The 20,959-nt window shown below is 43.8% G+C and overlaps 1 protein-coding gene across 4 annotated transcripts in view; it reads right to left on the bottom strand.

Moving 5' to 3' along the window:
- Positions 1–20,959, bottom strand: part of reln (reelin) — a 174,577-nt gene that overhangs the window by 20,560 nt on the left and 133,058 nt on the right. For all 4 annotated transcript variants that reach the window (XM_079621465.1, XM_079621464.1, XM_079621466.1 and 1 more), the window contains 14 exons: positions 20,684–20,861; positions 16,346–16,539; positions 12,565–12,806; positions 12,107–12,261; positions 11,234–11,448; positions 10,909–11,086; positions 10,605–10,780; positions 8,902–9,008; positions 8,218–8,460; positions 7,476–7,651; positions 7,315–7,388; positions 6,361–6,522; positions 6,112–6,269; positions 5,816–6,035 (listed from right to left, as the gene is read on the bottom strand). In XM_079621465.1, coding sequence (XP_079477591.1) covers positions 5,816–6,035; positions 6,112–6,269; positions 6,361–6,522; positions 7,315–7,388; positions 7,476–7,651; positions 8,218–8,460; positions 8,902–9,008; positions 10,605–10,780; positions 10,909–11,086; positions 11,234–11,448; positions 12,107–12,261; positions 12,565–12,806; positions 16,346–16,539; positions 20,684–20,861 — 2,478 coding nt within the window. The remainder of the gene's footprint in view (positions 1–5,815; positions 6,036–6,111; positions 6,270–6,360; positions 6,523–7,314; positions 7,389–7,475; positions 7,652–8,217; positions 8,461–8,901; positions 9,009–10,604; positions 10,781–10,908; positions 11,087–11,233; positions 11,449–12,106; positions 12,262–12,564; positions 12,807–16,345; positions 16,540–20,683; positions 20,862–20,959) is intronic.

The raw sequence follows: 20,959 nt of genomic DNA, 5'->3' as shown, positions 1-20,959 counted from the left end.
ATCTACTAATGTGGAAATTAATTTCGTTATGAATCGTACTCACATGCTTACAATATGGGACTCATTGGCCCAAGGGTGTATTTATCCCATAGTGGTACCATGTGAAGGGTTTCTGTGGGATACTTCCTCAAGAACAACAAGATTCAAGGGAAATTATGCACGAGTATGGCATTCAGAAGATGAGAATGAATATTGTGAGACTGAGCTAGAAACTGGGGAAATTGGAAGGTGTTTTTATCTGTCTGCGGAAAAGACAAACAAAGCTACAACATGCCCAAATACAACTATTGCACCAGCTCATGGTATTTTGTTGGCAAAAGAAACAAAAACCTTGATAAATGAAGCCCATATGGTGCGACAACGCATTAATTATAATTTGCAATCCCTTCTTACTGTTTTTGATCAGTCTTATTGTGGTAATTTTACACAAATAAGAAGTTGGTTGGAAAAAGAAATTAAGTATTATACCTCTAAAAATCCTCTGAGTAGTAAATATCGTAAACCTAGAAGTATATGGGGAGACATAGCGGGGGTATTTGGTTCTGTCAATTCAATTAGTAATACTGCTCAACTTAATCAACTAAGCGAGTATACTCAGTGGGTGGGAACAATGACTGGGAAAGGACTCACTGAGGCTCTTCAAGGTTCTCTGCATATTATAGCAGCGGGTCAGCATCTTAATAACGCAGCGAAGGAATTGGCAGATGCATTAACAAAATCATCTAATTTTGAGACACATCGTGCGGCGTGTTTATTCTTAGCCCAGAATCTAAAGGATCAGATGGTAGAGGATATTCAAGTTATTCGAATGGGACAAATTCCTGAGCGAATAACAGAATCTTTGTTAGTGGTTTTCGGTAAACAACTTAATTTAACGTCTGCTAAACATATTCCATTAGTTAAAATCGCTATTAATGAAAATTCGTTGTCAGGTTCTGGGATGTTACCTTTGATTATGATATGGCCTCAATATGGGAAACGTAATATTATGACAGTCAGGCAATTCCAATCTATGGGGGTTAGACAAGGAAATTCAGTAATTAGATTAGGTAGGAATGGATATTGGGCTGAAGGTGACACACCAATGATTTCTACCACAGATTGTTGTGTTGAGGAACATGAGTGGGTAATTTGCTCATGTTCTACAATGTTTAGTCTATCTCTTAATGGTTCTGCAGTTTGGGAAGTAGTTCCTTTAGATCAAGCCACAGGTGCATGGCAGGTGTCAGAAGCACAGTGGTGTATATTACATGATGGAATAAGTGAAAATATGATATACGGAGGGAAGTTGTGTCCAATTCCTCCTGATCCATTTTGCCTTGAGATTCTCTATCCTCTTCACTTGGGAGGAATTCATGTTCCACATGTGCAACTGTTGCAGTTGGAGCCACAATGGTGGAATAATGATTTAGTAGAAGAACGGAATTATGAACTCTTTGAGATGATTAGAATAGTTAAAAAGAGTGTAAAAGCAGCTCAAGAGGAGGGAATTCAAGCAATGGGTCATGTTATCGTAGCAAATGGAGTAGCTAAATTAATGTCTGAGAGGAAACTAACACGAATCCTAGGGAATTTATCATGGTCGGATTGGATAGTTTTGACTATGGTAGGAGTTCTTGTGTTCATGTTAGCAATACAATTCATGATATGTGTTACTGGAAGGAAAAGTACCAAACCTGTCAAATTGATTATTTCTAACCAAATGGATAGAACCAAGAATGGGACATACAGTGTGAAATAGGAGATTTTACATGCTACATTACTTACAAAACACAACCTCACAAACAATGAACACCCGCTTACTGATTTTCAACCCCGAGGGATAGGATCCTTTAACATCAACGTTTATTTTAGTTTATTATTTTGGAGCCGGGAACTTGAAGTAGTTAAGTACTTACTTAACGAGTCAAGGCATCGGTGAAGACTTATTAATTTTTCTTTTTTTAGTTGTTTGGGGTCATTTTAAATGCGTACACATAGACGTTAAATGACACATAGTATGCGGGAACATAACCTGGGAAGGGGTCTTTGTTGTTTTTGTTGTGTTTGTTGTTGTTTTTTTCTTTTCTGTTTCTATTCTTCTGTCCTTTCTATCTTTTTCTTGGTCTGCTATTTCTTCTCCTCACTATCACTTCTATAGGTTGGCCACCTGGGATTGATGGTGTGGAACTTACGGCCGTAGTTCCAGTGGAGGGAAATGAAGATCTAAAATTTCATCTTTTAATATAATTTCAGTATTAATAGTGTGTATCTGTATTATTATTCTTTATTGGTATTCATGATCAGTTGTATTATCTTATGGAGTTTAAATGCATGTGTTTGAATGCATGAAGAAACTATAGATAGCATGATGTGAGGATCACATGTCAGACAGAGGGAAGCTATATTCTGCTAAGGGTGTACAGTGTACAACAGTTTCCACTGATGCAAGCATATCACCAAAGTAAACAACAAGGATAGTTCTTAATATGGGAGTGGAGTGTGACATGTTGAAGATGACATATAGGCTACGTTCCAATTTTAAAAAGCTCAAAGCAACATGTTTGTTACCTTAAATGGAAGCTGTAAGTCTGTCTGTGATGTATATAAGCTGAATTTCACTGTACCACTTCAGAGAAACACGGAAACGCATAGACCTGGCGTGAATACAACATCTTCTCAAAGTTTCTCTCCTGACATATAAGAATAAAAGATTTTTCTTGGCAAGATAACTGGTGTCTCGTCCCGTGAATCAATACCGGGGAAAAGAGAAATAATTCTGAATCTACAAGGATCACATCAACTAGAAATACCAAGGGTTCACTCAAAGCAAGGAGAGTCCGCTTTTAGCTATTATGCCAGCCGCAGCTGGAACCAGCTTCCAGAAGAGATCAGGTGTGCTCCTACAGTAGCCACATTCAAATCCAGACTCAAAACACATCTGTTTAGCTTTGCATTTACTGAATGAGCATTGTGCCACTGTTCGATATTAAAGTTTTAGTCTGAGAAAGAGCTAAGAATGTGAATGCTGGGCTAAGGAAAGTGAAAAGAATGTGCAAGTAAATGAAAGAGAAAAGAAAGTTGATACAGGGAAGTCGTAAGAAGATTGAAAGAGAATAGAAAGTTGATAGAATTAAAGAATTAAAGAAGATTGAAAGAGAATAGAAAGTTGATACAGGGAAGTCGTAAGAAGATTGAAAGAGAAAAGGAAGTTGATAGATGGCAAGTCGTAAGAAGATTGAAAGAGAAAAGGAAGTTGATAGATGGCAAGTCGTAAGAAGATTGAAAGAGAATAGAAAGTTGATAGATGGCAAGTCGTAAGAAGATTGAAAGAGAATAGAAAGTTGATAGATGGTAAGAAGATTGAAAGAGAAAAGAAAGTTGATACATGGCAAGTCGTAAGAAGATTGAAAGAGAATAGAAAGTTGATAGATGGTAAGAAGATTGAAAGAGAAAAGAAAGTTGATACATGGCAAGTCGTAAGAAGATTGAAAGAGAATAGAAAGTTGATAGATGGTAAGAAGATTGAAAGAGAATAGAAAGTTGATAGATGGTAAGAAGATTGAAAGAGAATAGAAAGTTGATACATGGCAAGTCGTAAGAAGATTGAAAGAGAAAAGAAAGTTGATGCATGTAAGTCGTAAGAAGATCCTTTTAAAAGAAAGATCTATAATAGCTACCGGTCGATATAAAATACGTCCGACTGTTTGCACTGTATTTTTTTTTTTTTTTTTTTTTTTTTTTTTTTTCTTTTTTTTTTTCCAAACTGTGATTCAGGAAGATTTTATTAATTTTTAGGGCTGTCTGATTGGAAGAGATTTTGAAGGGGAACGGGAGAGCTTCACTCCGACGAGGCGAGTGAAGATTATCTATACTATGGAGAGTATAGAGGTTCGCTGTTTGTTTAAAACAGCAAAAGTGAAACGTGCTCTGTGGGGGCCCAGTGGGGCAATACTGGTGTGGTACACCACCCCAGCAGAGGACGTCCCTGGATTAGGTCCAGTGGCACCGCAAACCTGCTCAATCGCTTCCATCTCAGATAGGGGTGATTATTAATTATCAGGGCTGTCTGATTGGAAGAGATTTTGAAGGGGAACGGGAGAGCTTCACTCCGACGAGGCGAGTGAAGATTATCTATACTATGGAGAGTATAGAGGTTCGCTGTTTGTTTAAAACAGCAAAAGTGAAACGTGCTCTGTGGGGGCCCAGTGGGGCAATACTGGTGTGGTACACCACCCCAGCAGAGGACGTCCCTGGATTGTAGGTCCAGTGGCACCGCAAACCTGCTCAATCACTTCCATCTCAGACACGGTTTTAATTATTCTTATTTCTTTTGATTATTTTAATTTCTTCTATGTAAAGCACTTTGAATTACCACTGTTTAGCTTTGCATTTACTGAATGAGCACTGTGCCACTGTTCGTCCGACTGTTTGCACTGTATTTTATTTTCTAAACTGTTTTAATTATTCTTATTTCTTTTATTATCTATGTAATTATTTTTATTTTTATTTCTTCTATGTAAAGCACTTTGAATTACCACTGTGTATGAAATGTGCTATATAAATAAACTTGCCTTGCCTTGCCTTGTACACTACTGTACACTACTGTACTTAACTGTACTCTACATATACTGTACTCTACTGTACTCTACACCTACTGTACTTAACTGTACTATACATCTACTGTACTCTACTGTACGCTACTGTACTTAACTGTACTATACATCTACTGTACTCTACATCTACTGTACTCTGCTATACTCTGTATCTACTGTACTTTACTGTAATCTACATCTACTGTACTTTACTGTACTATACTGTACATTACTGTACTCTACTGTACTCTACTGTACACTACTGTACTTAACTGTACTATACATCTACTGTACTCTACATCTACTGTACTCTGCTATACTCTGTATCTACTGTACTTTACTGTTCTCTACATCTACTGTACTTTACTGTACTCTACTGTACATGGCTGTACTCTACATCTACTGTACATTACTGTACTCTATATCTACTGTAATCTACACCTACTGTACTCTACTGTACTCCACGTCTACTGTACTGTACATTACTGTACTCTACATCTACTGTACTCTACTGTACTCTACATCTACTGTACTTTACTGTACTCTACATCTACTGTACTTTACTGTACTCTACATCTACTGTACTCTACATCTACTGTACTTTACTGTACTCTACATCTACTGTACATTACTGTACTCTACATCTACTGTACTCTACTGTACTCTACATCTACTGTACTTTACTGTACTCTACATCTACTGTACTTTACTGTACTACACTGTACATTGCTGTACTCTACATCTACTGTACTCTACTATACTCTACATCTACTGTACTGTACATTACTGTACTCTACATCTACTGTACTCTACTGTACTCTATATCTACTGTACTCTACTATACTCTACATCTACTGTACTGTACATTACTGTACTCTACTGTACTCTACAGTTACTGTACCAACTGTACTTTAATGTATACTACTGTACAGGAGTAAATCTGCATTTCCTTCAGTCTGAGGCTTATTATTTCACTTTTGGTGTGAAAGGGTCTTTACATTTGCCCAGCCCAGGTGAAAAAAAGTAACGCAAAAGTAACGTAACGCCTTACTTTTCTAAAGAAAGTAACACAATTAGCTACTTTTTAAGGGAGTAGCTCAATATTGTAACATTACTTTTCTAAAAAAAGGAACTAAGTAACGCAATTAGTTACTTTTTAACGGAGTAATGCAATATTGTAACACATTAGTTTTCAAAGTATCTTTCCCCAACACTGATCTTGGATGGATGTTCTGCTCTACCTGGCGCGGGTCAGATCCAGAGGTCTAGTGATGGCCTGTCTCATCTTGCAACCGTTGAAGTACAGCGAGTCTCCGTGAGCGTGAGGAGAAAGCTGACCGCATCCACTGCCCACTCCACCACCCTGAATCTCACTCCAGCTCTCCGGAGACACCGAGCCCGACTCGAAGTTATCCTTGATGGAGCTGGGCAGGTCAGTGCTGGACAGAGAGCAGTCGTCACCTGAGGAAGACAAGACCTGGTCCTGTGGGTTCTGTCGTACTGGAAACATCACGGAGTCAGAGAAAGTGATACCCACCATGATGGCCTTCATCGCAGATGCAGACGGGTCCGCTGGTACAATACCCGTGACCGTTGCACAGACCGGGACACGCTTCCCCGATGTACACGTGATCCACACCCCAGCTGGAGCGCTCGCCGGCCGCCTCGTGCTGAATCCAGCGGAACTGAGTCGCACTGAACACACACACACACACACACACATCAAATAAAGACTCTGAAGAAGGGCGTGAAAGGGATCATTTATAGGGGAACCAATAAGCCGTACCCGGAGGACACATGGTCAGGCAGCTGAATGGTGACTCTGGTCCATGCCGAACTGTTGACCGGACTGTAGATCGTGGACTCGTGGAACTGGAAAGGTGAGCAGCCCATGTTGTTGACGGATGACGGGAGACAGGCGGACTGGACTAACTGCCACATGTCTGACCTGTGGAAGACAACATATTACCACTTACTTTCTATTTCTACACTGTACACAGACACACGTGCAAAATGGAAATAACAATGGCTGCAAACTGGAATAACCCTGCAGTTAGCCAACGTTCCCATTAAGCTGTGGAAATATTATTTCAGAATGATCTCTGAATGTACAAAACATCTTTAAAAAAATGAACAAAACGTTTTACAAACAACTGCAGTGTAAGATTGACAGCTGGCGGTTTGAAACGGGAACTGATTGGATAGGGTTGTTTCTGCCGACTGGCAACCCTGGGTGTCGAAACACTATTGGGTAAATTGGCAGAGGGCGGAGTCACTGTAACGTTGCAGAGAAACGAGTATGTGAACTCATCATGTTTCCTAAATATCTGCAAACATATTATGGTATTTTTATGCTTTAGTACAGACAAAAGGTTACATACAGCACTGTTAAGGGAACATTTAATTTTTATTATCCTTCAAACTATATGGGAACGTTACTTTTGAATGTTCTCTGAACGTTCTGAAACAAGTAGCAACATTTAAAAAATGTTAGATGAAAAATGTATAAATAATGTTTTTGTGCTGATGTTTTGAGACATTATTAAAGACAACAGATAACTTTGAATGAATGTTCTGTTAACGTTGCTGGAATAACGTTAGTCCATTACTCTGAGAACACACACACACACACACACACACACACACAGACACACACACACACACACACACACACACACACACACACACACGCACACACACACACACACACACACACACACACACACACACACACACTCACCTGGCATCCTTCCTGTACTGTAGAAGCACTGAATGGTGGTCATCACATCTGTCTGCCTCACAGCCGACCACGATCTGAAGTGGACAAAGACCCGTGTCACTGCACATATGTGTGTGTTTATACGAGAAACCTGAGTGACATCAATCATCTTGAGCTGGAACCTTGAACTGTAAGATGTATCCAGGCTGAACGATGAGCTCACGGGTTGCCAGGATGTTGTGTGAGCCGTCTTGGTTCTTGTTGGGCCAGTATAAGTGGAACGAGGGGTTCCCGCAGAAGCCGGCCGTGCGAACAGCGTTGGGATAGAAGCTCCAGCTCTCCTCGTGAGAGACGCCCTCTGAGGAACGACAACATCACGTTACGAAACATGCATCTCACGACTCTAGGGTCACTGAGTTAACCCTCTGCGTCTGAGGTGTTCTGACATGCTCTGACATCTGTGCTCATTTCTGTTGCTTGTGACATTCTCATGGCGTAAGCGATTACACTGGATTCAGCACAAACTCTGCTACAATCTCATGTGAGCAGCATGTATGTAAAACATTTTAGTTTTGAGAAAATTACGTTTATGCGTGGTTTGTGAAAAACAAAACAAAATGAAATAAGGCCATAAAACCCATACTGATTATTTGTTCACAAGACTTTTGAAAATTATATCATGCAGTCTTAGAGTTTTTGCTTCAAAGCGATGTGAAAATCATCCTGCCCAATCATTCACATAAAACAATATATTGATTTAAATTTTGTAAGACATGTTTTGCGTAAGAAAGCTGTATGTGTGAATCATCAAGAATACTGAGGTGTATCAGGACTGTGGCCCTATCAGGACTGTGAGGGAACTTGAACAAAGAATGTGGAGAGATTAACTTCAGGACACTAGTGGAATACCACATGCCGACTGACCGTCATCGAAGGTGTCCAGCAGGGAGCTGGGGTTGATGTCGGACCCTCCCGCGAGGATGTTGTCTAAAGCCCACTGAGCTCGGTCAGAACTGGGCCGGACCAGGCCGGAGCGTAGAGAGAACGGCTGCCACCAGCGCAGACGCGTGCCGTTGCTCAGAGCTCTCTCCGGCAGCACGATGTAATCTCTCCTCACCGACACGTACTTCTGATAGTCCATCTCATGGAGCAGCGTCCAGGACACACCTTACAAAGAGGACATGAGGACATCATAAATCTGTCTTCAGTGAGTAGTGTTGCTGTTTGATTTATTCTCTATATCAGTGTCAGTGTTTCTGAGCTCCTGAAACGCCTCCATTGTAGTCTCGAGTTTCTTCCGGAAACAAACACGTCACAATATTCACAATATACACAATATAAAGGGGCGGGGCCTGGTTAAGTTAGTTAGTAGTGTGTTAAACTGGCGGTTATGGTAAGGGGCGGGACATTTCCCAAACACACTCGAAGCGCTCGACCAATCACAACACACTGCTCCAGCCGACCAATCAGAGCACAGTGTACTTTTCAGAAGGAGGGGCTTCATAGAGACAGGAACTAAAGGCTTTGAGGAAGGGCATAATATGGCCTCTTTGATAAAAGTGAATATGAGAATTATTGTGTGTTTGTGTTTTTACGAATGAAACATACCTCCATCAATAGAATAATCCAACAAGACGCCCTCTTTCCGACAGGTTGGGCGATGACACAGCGTAACATTCTCCTCACTGCCGATTTTAGCCCAATACTCCACAAATCTGGAACAGGAACATGTTATTAATAAGAGAATACACTTGCAGTGACTGCCTCTTACAGACCCAGAAACATGAACACGGCAAACACACAACATTCCCATTGCAGTAAAACACATGCAGTAATGTGTACTTGGTAACCAAAATAATCACAATCTATAAATGTTTTAATTTTTTTTTATTACAAACATAAAATAACATTTACAGAACATTCCAGGAATTTTTTTGTTTTGTAATAAACATTCCCTAATTATTTTTTGAGGTTTTAAACAAACCTTTTTTTAATTTTAATCTAGCTTTAAATGTTAAATTTTTCATAATCATAAACTAAATATTGCAGAATTACATGGCTGACATTAGCGTAATACAGCATTAAATACAATGTAGAAGTTAGATCAGACTTGATTATAATAATCATAAATAAATCTAACTTTATAGCTGAACATTTTAAACCAGGATTAAGTGAAAAGCATAAAAGCCTCATAAATGTGTGGCTTTGTTTTCCTTTAATACGGTATATCTGCATGAGTCACAGAAAGTCTGTCTTCCACAGAAAGTCATTTACAAGTAAAAGTCATTTAGTTGTTCCCGGCTCACACTGAAGAGAGCCTGAGGTTAACGGAGATTTGTTTGCTTATTGTTTATTCATTATTGATGTGCTCTGCTTCATGAACATTCTAGGGGGAAATGTATCCTACTTCCGTAAAGAAAACTTTCCTGTCTAACCACAACAGGAGTGTGTTGGGAACGTTCTGTAAAGCATAACGTGTAGTGTCTACACAGGTCAGCATCACAGCATCTCTCTGAGATCTGAGGCCGTCAGAAGAAGCTGTTGATGTATGTGAGACTGATATACAGTGGGCCTATCCTACACCCAGCGCAAGTGTGTTCTGCTAGTTTCAGCCTGACGCAGTATTTTTTACGTCCTGCGCTAGTTGTTTAAATAGCAAATGCATTTGCACCATCAGTGCACCAATGGGCCGCTGCTCTGAGACCAGGTGTGTGTTCCGGCGCATTGATGGACCGTTGCTATTTTGAGGAAACTAAAATAGACTGAGCCGTTGACCAACAAAATCCTGGCCTAAAGTCAATGGCGCAGCATTTTGGTTTAGTCCTGTGATCAGTTTTCCCCAGTCTGTTGATTAGTCATTTCATTCACCTGTTCCTTGTTATTCACTCGTCATCTCCATTTGTTTGCCCATGCATTTATACCCTGTGTTCTCCCTCTGTCTTGGTCCGTTCTCGTCTATGTTTCATTGAACCTAGTGCGAGTGTACCTTCAACCCATGATCCCTGTACCTGTGTGAGTTTAATTTAAGTAAACGTTTGTATTGGAGCTCTTTGCCTGTTCGCCTATCTTCTACCTACACCACACCGTGACAGAAGAACGGACCTCAAAAAACGGGACACCCATTACTCATTAAGAGAATAGAGACGACCATTTTAGACCATGCGCCGGGAGCGCCGTCCATTTTTCCTGTCGTTAAACTAGCAAAAGTGGATTTGCACTTGCGCCGTGCGCTTTAGACCATGCACTTAGATTGTTAAAATAGGGCCGAGAATGTTATGTGTGTGTGACGTGTGTAGTTTGTTTGTAGTTACTTCGCCCCGCGCAGGTCCAGATCTCTGGTGACGGCCTGTCGGGCCCCGGCCCCGCTGAAGTACAGAGCCGTTCCCTCCACCAGAACCCCACAGTCCGTACAGGGAGACCCGCCCTCCAGCGCCTGCCACTGCGGCCCGCGGGCCCCGACCCACTCGAAGCGCTCCTTCAGCGACGCCTGCGGGGGACAGCGAGAGAGTGAGGTGTGTGAGATAGTGTGTGATGGTGTGTGTGGTATCTGTGATGGTGTGTGTGCGTGTGTGTGGTGTCTGTGATGGTGTGTGTGCGTGTGTGTGTGTGGTGTACCTTCAGTGTGGCACTGGCGTAACAGCTGGGCCCAGAGAAGCCCGGGTCACACAGGCACTGCTGGTCCAGACAGTCTCCATGACCTCCACAGTGTTTCTCACACGCAGGGCCGATGTAGAAGTTCTCCAGCGCCCACTGCAGATCCGAGTGCATCTGATAGAAGCGGAAGCGCACCGTTCTATAACAACACACACATATAGAGGATCACAATGAATTCACCTATTATCTATTACATTCATAATAGCATCAAAGGAAACAATAAAATACAAATAATTAAAAAAATAATTATACAGGAGATCCAAATCCAAAATGAAAAGTATCTCACGTGTCTGCGAGGCTGTCGGGCAGAGGATAGACGGCTCGCCTCCACCCGTCGGCAGGGAAGAACACCGACGGCTGGGACACCTGTCCTGCACAGCGCGGGTCCGCCGGCAAACACTGAGGCACCAGGTACTTCCAGCTCACGCCGAAGTTCACCGAGTACTGAACGTGAACCTGTCTCTCCGCAGGCTTCTCCGGCGCACTGCAGCCCACCGCAATCTGACACACAACACAACACAACATCACACAACACAACACACAACACAACATCACACAACACAACATCACACAACACAACATAACATCACACAACACAACATCACACAACACAACATCACACAACACAACATCACACAACCACTGTCAATACTCGTCAGCTTAGGCATGTTTCTCATCTATAAGTAAGAGATAATGTACATCCAGCCGGTTGTTACCTCAGAATAAACCCGACAGGGTGATCAGAATCAGGTCTTCATCAGCCTGAAGGGGTTTATTCTGAGATGACACACACACACACACACACACACACACACACACACACACACACACACACACACACACACCTGAAGGGGTTTATTCTGAGATAACACACACGCATCCACACACACACACGCACGCACGCACACACACACAAACACACACACCTGAAGGGGTTTATTCTGAGATAACACACACGCATCCACACACACACACACACACACCTGAAGGGGTTTATTCTGAGATAACACACACGCATCCACACACACACACGCACGCACGCACACACACACAAACACACACACCTGAAGGGGTTTATTCTGAGACGGCTGGATGTACATTATCCCGCTTATTACACGGATACACCAACGACAGCAGGTGTGTGTTAGTGAGCGTTTACCTTGAACTGCATGACCCAGCCTTTGGCAGGAAGTATGTCGTGTGTGACGGCGTAAACTTCCTGTCCGTCAGTGTTTCCGCACACCATGACTCCGTCTGGAGAACTGCAGAAGCGCTTGACGGAGCAGTCTTCAGAAAACAGCCAGTGATCACTCACTGAAAGGAAACAGATTCAAGTGAACATGAGTGCTGTCTACAGAGAAGAAGTGAGAGTTACGCCCCGTGACCCTGTGACCCTGTGACCCTGTGACCCCGCGACCTGCTCATGTACAACTCATTTAGATCAACAAGTCATTTAAAGATGAGCTATTCTGCTTTTTCCACAATCTTTGCTGTTTGAGCATGAGCAAGCTCTCGTCCCCCCAGCAGGAGTTAACCTCTCTGTCATCTAGATCAGAGATGTCCAAACACCCGTGAGGAACCTCTCTGTCCTCCAGAGTAATCTGACATGTTTCGTACCGATGGTCTCCTCATGAGGGGGTGTAGCGCTGGTGTCTGTGCCGTCGGCCGGCGCTCGCTCGTGACTGGGCAGAGCTACTCCTCCAAACGTGTCTGAGATCTGAGCGTGAGCGTCTGAGCCGGAGATCAGCACATTATCCAGAGCCCAGTCGCTGCGGTCGGCCCCGTCGTGCTGAGGCTGCCACCAGCGGATCCGGACGCCCTCCACCCGAGCCTCAGCCGGAAGCAGAACATTCACAAACCTGCGGAGAACACATCATACAACATCACATTCACAAACCTGCGGAGAACACATCATACAACATCACATTCACAAACCTGCGGAGAACACATCATACAACATCACATTCACAAACCTGCGGAGAACACATCATACAACATCACATTCACAAACCTGCGGAGAACACATCATACAACATCACATCACATTCACAAACCTGCGGAGATCACATCATACAACATCACATCACATTCACAAACCTGTGGAGATCTGTTTTTTATTATTAATTTATTAATTATTTGTGGGAGATGTTCCTTCAATGGTTGGAAAAGAAACCAAATGTTAAATTATGCTATAGATACCGGATCTGCACAACACACCACCTTTCAAAAACACCACATTTGTTGGCATAACTCTTTCTAGTGGAGGAGGCCCTAGCATTAGAATGGTCTCAATAACGGCAGGCAAAAGCCCAGTGCCCCTCAGTTGGTACCCATCAGGGGCCAAACATGAAGGTTCCACAGGTCGGGCCTGGAATGGAATATCGTACCCTCCGCCTGGGACAGAAGGTCCCGCCTTTTCGGAATCGCCCATGGCGAGCCGTCGAGGAGAGGTATTATCCCCGAGAACCATACTCTGTTCGGCCAATGCGCCGCTATCAGTAAGAGGCAAGACCCTTGCTGGCGAACTCTGGCTAGTTGATGTGCCAATCGAGCTGATGACCCTCCCATTCCCCTTGAGCTGGACGACCACTTAAGACCGCTCCCCAGCCCATCAGGGAGGCGTCTGTCATTAGCAATCTGCGATGACAAGGCATCCCCAGAGTGGGACCCAAGGCAAGGAACCGGGGTCTGAGCCACAGAGATAGTGTACGAAGCCCTCTGCGCGTCACTTTTATTTGCCTTTGAGGATTGGCCCTTGGATGAAATCCCCTGGCCTTTAGCCACAACTGAAACGGTATCATGTGCAACAGCTCCAAAGGAATCACAGTGGATGCTGAGGCCATGAAACCTAAACATTTTTGGTACTGACGAACAGTGCAATCTTGGCCCATCCCAAGATGCTCATAGTTAGCTGAATGGTCTCGATTCGAGCGGGAGACAATTGTGCCCGCATCGTGATCGAATCCCAATTGATCCCGAGATAAGTCGTTCTCTGGGCAGGAGAAAGAACACTTTTCTTGGTGTTGAGTCTCAACCCTAGAGAAACTATGTGAGCTAGCATGATGTCTTTGTGTTGAACCGCCATCTTTTGCGATTGTGCTAGTATTAGCCAGTCGTCTATGTAATTCAAAATGAGAATGCCCTGGAGTCTTAGTGGAGCCAGAGCTGCATCCATGCATTTTGTGTACGTGCGGTGTGACAAGGCTAGGCCGAATGGAAGAACCCGAAATTGGTATGCTTCGCCCCCGAAAGCGAACCTCAGGAACTTCCTGTGTTGTGGCAATATTTGTATGTGAAAATATGCGTCCTTCAGATAGATCGTGACGAACCAATCGTGATGCTGAATTTGCGACACGACCACCTTGAACGTTAAAATCTTGAACTTGAGCGCTTTGACTGTGCGGTTTAAGCCTCGAAGATCTAAGATTGGACGCAACCCCCCATCCTTCTTGGGAACCAGGAAGTATCTGCTGTAATAGCCCGGCTCCCTCTCTGGAAGAGGAACATGTTCTATGGCCTCTTTGCTCAGAAGAGTTTGTAGCTCTTGTGACCGTACATGCATCAGCTCCGGTCTCACGGAAGTGGAGACCACGGTGTTGAACCGCAGAGGACGATAAATAAATTGGATTCTGTATCCTATTTTTACTGTGCTTAATACCCAAGCAGAAACGCCTGGCAGAAGTTTCCACGCTGACAGACTTTCTGATAGTGGTATCAACTTTAATACTTTCTTTTGAGGGGATGTTAGATGTTCCGTGTCCTGGATGAAAGCAGGAAGCAACGGAACATCTAACATTTTGCTGGAAACCGCTGCCCCCCGAAGCACCAGAGGTGGCGGGGATGGAGAGGTTTCGTGGGGGTAACGAGGAGGGGCGGTCAGATATAATGTGCTTCCCGTCCCGCGGGGGCTACACCCACCAGACTGGGGGTACTGACAATCATCTTCTTTCTGTTGATGATTGTCCTGAGGTCTGGCTTGGGAGGTTGCTGAGCGCGATGAGCCTGTCCTAGGTCTTGAAGGACCGGGGAGAGGTCGGGTGGCCGATGGCCCCTCCCCTTGAGTGCGGCGAGGAAGGAACTGAACAAACGCCTCCTCATGTTTCTTAACCTCTCTGAACCTAGTGACTTCTGTGTTGACCGAGTCGCCAAACAGGCTAGAGGGAGAAAGTGCCTGCACTCAAGTCCTTCAAGAGGTCAGCCTGGTATGCCTGTAACACAGCCATTATGTGCAGCGCAGCACCAGCCTGACCTGCAGCTTTACCCACGAGAGCTGATGTTGTTCTGAACGGCTTCGTGGGGAGGGTAGGTCTCTTTAGCGAAGATGTAGACCCAGGCGAGAGCGTCTCTTCAACCTGAGGCATCTCCGCATACCCCCGCGCCTACGAACCCACGATAGTCGAAAAGGTCGACGTCGAGGGAACAAAAACACGAGAGGTATATGGTTTTCTCCATGACTTAGATCATCATGGAGGTCCTCGAAGAAGAGGGGAGACTGATGTTGAGGTCCCTCCCCCCTGCCACCGGACAGAAACCTATCCTCAAGCTTACTGCATTTGGGGGTCTCTTGTTCGCGAGCCCAGTCAAGCTGTAATCTGGCCACCGTGCGAGTAACCACCTCGAGTAATTCCTCGATGGATTTATCGTCGTGCGAGGAACTCTCAGAGGTTGGCTGCTCGAAGTCCGTAGACCCAAGAGATTCCTCATCGTCCCCTGCATGAGCCGAAGAAGCACCGGGTGCTTGTGGATCTGGTGAGCGAGCAAGCGAAAGGGGCGGACCCGTCTCTTGCTCGTCAGCCAAATCCATTCAGGAGCCCCACGATGACATAGGACGAGAACATGGAGGGACACAGCGCTTACTCTGTTGACTCATTTCTCTTTCTCTTTTTTACTTTTTCTAAAATCTTTTTAGATTGTTGAGAGATGAGAAAGATCAAATCTGCACACTGCCAGTGATAGACTAAATAAATCTGCACACTGCCAGTGATAGACTAAATAAGTCCTAACAAAGATCTGTAGTAGATAGAGAGGAGATAAATGCTTGCACACCAAACTGACAGAGGTCTCTGAAGACAAAAGACCTGACGATGCACCTGTGACTCATCTAATTATAGCCTCGTGTCGCGGGTGTGTGCCAATGACGTCACCGACCGAGGCTATATTACTTTGGGTCAATTCCATCGACGTGTTTACATACTATATTCACATCGGGTCACGATTAAAGACGTTCCCAATGCGCTAAGCAGCGCAGCATCGATTGTAGCTTTTGATAGGGAACTCTCTCAAGCAGAAGTGCGCTGAACTTTTGGCATATGAGCTTATTAAGTTTCCATTTAAATCAGTGAGTAAGACAGAGATCAACACTGAGCTTGGGGTTTTAAGAATGGAGATCAAGACTCACTCAGGCTTGCTGTACTGGTCGTAGAAGATCTCGGTCAGCAGACTCCAGCTGATCCCAGCGTTCCCACTGAACTCCAGCAGAACGCCCTGGTTCCGGCCGCTGGGCGCGATCATACAGCCGTACATGAAGTAGAACTGGATGAACTCAGCACTGGTCAGATTCAGATCCACCGTCACCAGCTGACGAGAGCAGCTCTGGCCATCAGACACACAACAGCAGTGAATACACACTTCATCAGACACACAACAGCAGTGAATACACACTTCATCAGACACACAACAGCAGAGAATACACACTTCATCAGACACACAACAGCAGTGAATACACACTTCATCAGACACACAACAGCAGAGAATACACACTTCATCAGACACACAACAGCAGTGAATACACACTTCATCAGACACACAACAGCAGTGAATACACACTTCATCAGACACACAACAGCAGAGAATACACACTTCATCAGACACACAACAGCAGAGAATACACACTTCATCAGACACACAACAGCAGAGAATACACACTTCATCAGACACACAACAGCAGTGAATACACACTTCATCAGACACACAACAGCAGAGAATACACACTTCATCAGACACACAACAGCAGTGAATACACACTTCATCAGACACACAACAGCAGTGAATACACACTTCATCAGACACACAACAGCAGTGAATACACACTTCATCAGACACACAACAGCAGTGAATACACACTTCATCAGACACACAACAGCAGAGAATACACACTTCATCAGACACACAACAGCAGAGAATACACACTTCATCAGACACACAACAGCAGTGAATACACACTTCATCAGACACACAACAGCAGAGAATACACACTTCATCAGACACACAACAGCAGTGAATACACACTTCATCAGACACACAACAGCAGTGAATACACACTTCATCAGACACACAACAGCAGTGAATACACACTTCATCAGACACACCACAGCAGTGAATACACACTTCATCAGACACACAACAGCAGAGAATACACACTTCATCAGACACACAACAGCAGAGAATACACACTTCATCAGACACACAACAGCAGAGAATACACACTTCATCAGACACACAACAGCAGAGAATACACACTTCATCAGACACACAACAGCAGAGAATACACACTTCATCAGACACACAACAGCAGTGAATACACACTTCATCAGACACACCACAGCAGTGAATACACACTTCATCAGACACACAACAGCAGTGAATACAAACTTCATCAGACACACAACAGCAGAGAATACACACTTCATCAGACACACCACAGCAGTGAATACACACTTCATCAGACACACAACAGCAGAGAATACACACTTCATCAGACACACAACAGCAGAGAATACACACTTCATCAGACACACAACAGCAGTGAATACACACTTCATCAGACACACCACAGCAGTGAATACACACTTCATCAGACACACAACAGCAGAGAATACACACTTCATCAGACACACAACAGCAGTGAATACACACTTCATCAGACACACAACAGCAGTGAATACACACTTCATCAGACACACAACAGCAGAGAATACACACTTCATCAGACACACAACAGCAGTGAATACACACTTCATCAGACACACAACAGCAGAGAATACACACTTCATCAGACACACAACAGCAGAGAATACACACTTCATCAGACACACAACAGCAGTGAATACACACTTCATCAGACACACAACAGCAGAGAATACACACTTCATCAGACACACAACAGCAGTGAATACACACTTCATCAGACACACAACAGCAGTGAATACACACTTCATCAGACACACAACAGCAGTGAATACACACTTCATCAGACACACCACAGCAGAGAATACACACTTCATCAGACACACAACAGCAGTGAATACACACTTCATCAGACACACCACAGCAGTGAATACACACTTCATCAGACACACAACAGCAGTGAATACACACTTCATCAGACACACCACAGCAGTGAATACACACTTCATCAGACACACAACAGCAGTGAATACACACTTCATCAGACACACCACAGCAGAGAATACACACTTCATCAGACACACAACAGCAGAGAATACACACTTCATCAGACACACCACAGCAGTGAATACACACTTCATCAGACACACAACAGCAGTGAATACACACTTCATCAGACACACAACAGCAGTGAATACACACTTCATCAGACACACAACAGCAGAGAATACACACTTCATCAGACACACAACAGCAGAGAATACACACTTCATCAGACACACAACAGCAGTGAATACACACTTCATCAGACACACAACAGCAGAGAATACACACTTCATCAGACACACAACAGCAGAGAATACACACTTCATCAGACACACAACAGCAGTGAATACACACTTCATCAGACACACAACAGCAGTGAATACACAGTGTGCTTGCTCTCTATGGTTTTTAATTGTTGATATTTGGAGCTGGATTTTATCTCAATGATATTTTTATTTGATGTTTTACACTGTCTGTATTTATCTGTATTTTTACAGACTGTATCTCAGCCAACAGGGAACGTTTAGTTTATTCGTTTATAATGACGTGGACAACCTTTTGACAAAAAGAGCAGCTTTAGCCTCTACGGCTAATTTCCAGCTGTAGGCCCCGGGACTACACGTTCGGTCAAGGTTCTCTCAAAGCTATGATCAAACGTTCTTCCACTAACATTAATAGAATGTTCGTTCACAATTATCTGGTCTTTAATAATGTTCTCAAAACATTACAATAAAAACATTGTTTATACATCTTTCATGAAATGTTGTTGTTGAAATGTTTTAGTTGATGTTTGTTTCAGAACATTCAGAGGACAAAAGTAACATTCCAGTAATGTTTGAAGAATGATACAATGTAACGTTCATTCTTAACATTTAATTAAAAACATTCTTAGAACATATTTTTTGTCAGCTGGGACCGTCCTTCGGTGTACAGTGTGATTGTAAAAGGCTCTATGAATAAACTAGACTTGAGATAGACAGTTAGACAGACAGATGTTTATGGAAAGCTGGCAGGGTGAAGTTTTTCTGAATAAACTCATGATGTCTGAGATGGAGTTGCTCCGAGGCTCTTGAGAGACACGACGGTCTGCAGGAAGAGTTCACGCTCTGATGAAAGTAAAATTGAGATTTTGTGCCTCATCGTGACGCTCGAGAACATCATCCCTACGGAGAAGGACAGCAGGGATGCGGAACTCATAAAGACACAATGAAAAATGGATGGAGTAAACTATAAAAAGCCTTAGAGGAAAACAAGCAGCAATCCACAAGACTCCTGGGACACAATCTTCAGGAAAATAAGGACTTCGCTGACGGTTGAACTGCGGGAGCTGGATTACTCCTGAAGTCTGTGTTTTGTTTTTAGTTTTCATCTATATTTGGTAAATTGCCAAATTCTCACTTCATGACCCAGCTAACAAAAACAACGTTTTGATAACTTTCCCATTAAGTTATGAAAATGTTATTAAAATATCCAGTTTTTAAATATGTTCTATCTTGTCCATAACTTTGAGAGAGCCTCGCCAGAATGTTCCCTGTAAGATATAGGGCCCTATCATACACCCGGAGCAATGCAGCGCCAGACACAAGTGTGTTCTGCTAGTTTCAGCCCGGCGCAATCGTTTTTTACGTCCAGCGCCACATTGTTTAAATAGCAAATGCATTTGCACCATCAGTGAACCCATGGGCCGCTGCTCTGAGACCAGGTGTGTGTTCCGGCGCATTGATGGACCGTTGCTATTTTGAGGAATCTAAAATAGACTGAGCCGTTGACCAACAAAATCCTGGTCTAAAGTCAATGGCGCTTTTTTTGGCGGGTCCAAAACGCACGTACACTTTGCCCCGTAGATGTTCTGCTCGCGCTTTAACCTTGCACATGAGCAGATCCGTTTCCTCGCTAGAGAAGCCTTCAGTCTTTCCGCTTGCAAATTCCGCCATGTAAATAGCGAATCCGTCATGGCGCGAGCGCAACTGGCTTTTAAAGGGAGATGGGAGATGAGACTCTGATTGGTTTATTTCACGTCACGCCCAAAACACACCCATTACTCATTAAAATAATAGAGACGACGCTTTTAGATCACGTGACGGGGGCGCCCACCATTTTTCCCGTCGTTAAACTAGCAAAAGTGGATTCAGACGCACTAAGTTAGATCGTTAAAATAGGGCCCACAGTTATTTTGTGTGGACTGTGAATGTGAGAAACTTAATATTTAATGAAACTGAAGGAGATTGACGGATGGATGGAGGAAGGGAAAGCCTGAGGGATGGAGAGATGTAAAGGGCTTTACCCCGCTGAAGTGCAGGGCTGACCCTGAGGCCACGGCTCCACAGACGCTGCTGATCTTGCCGCCGGTCAGCAGGTGCCAGTGATTGAGCGCCGGGGCTCGACTGAAACTGTCCTTCAGCTGGACGGGGAGAGACACCAGCGGCTCGTCGCACAACTCGCCTCCCCACTCGGGGTCACATCTGAAAGAGAAGAGACGAGAGTCTGAGACAGAGACTGAGACTGAGACAAGACTGAGACTGACCTGAGGCTGACCTGAGGCTGAGCTGAGACTGAGACA

The sequence above is a fragment of the Phoxinus phoxinus genome, assembly GCF_949152265.1.
Source record: "Phoxinus phoxinus genome assembly, chromosome: 8".
NCBI lineage: Eukaryota > Metazoa > Chordata > Actinopteri > Cypriniformes > Leuciscidae > Phoxinus > Phoxinus phoxinus.
Note: the sequence above shows the minus strand (reverse complement) of the source record. Positions and strands in the feature narration are given on the sequence as shown.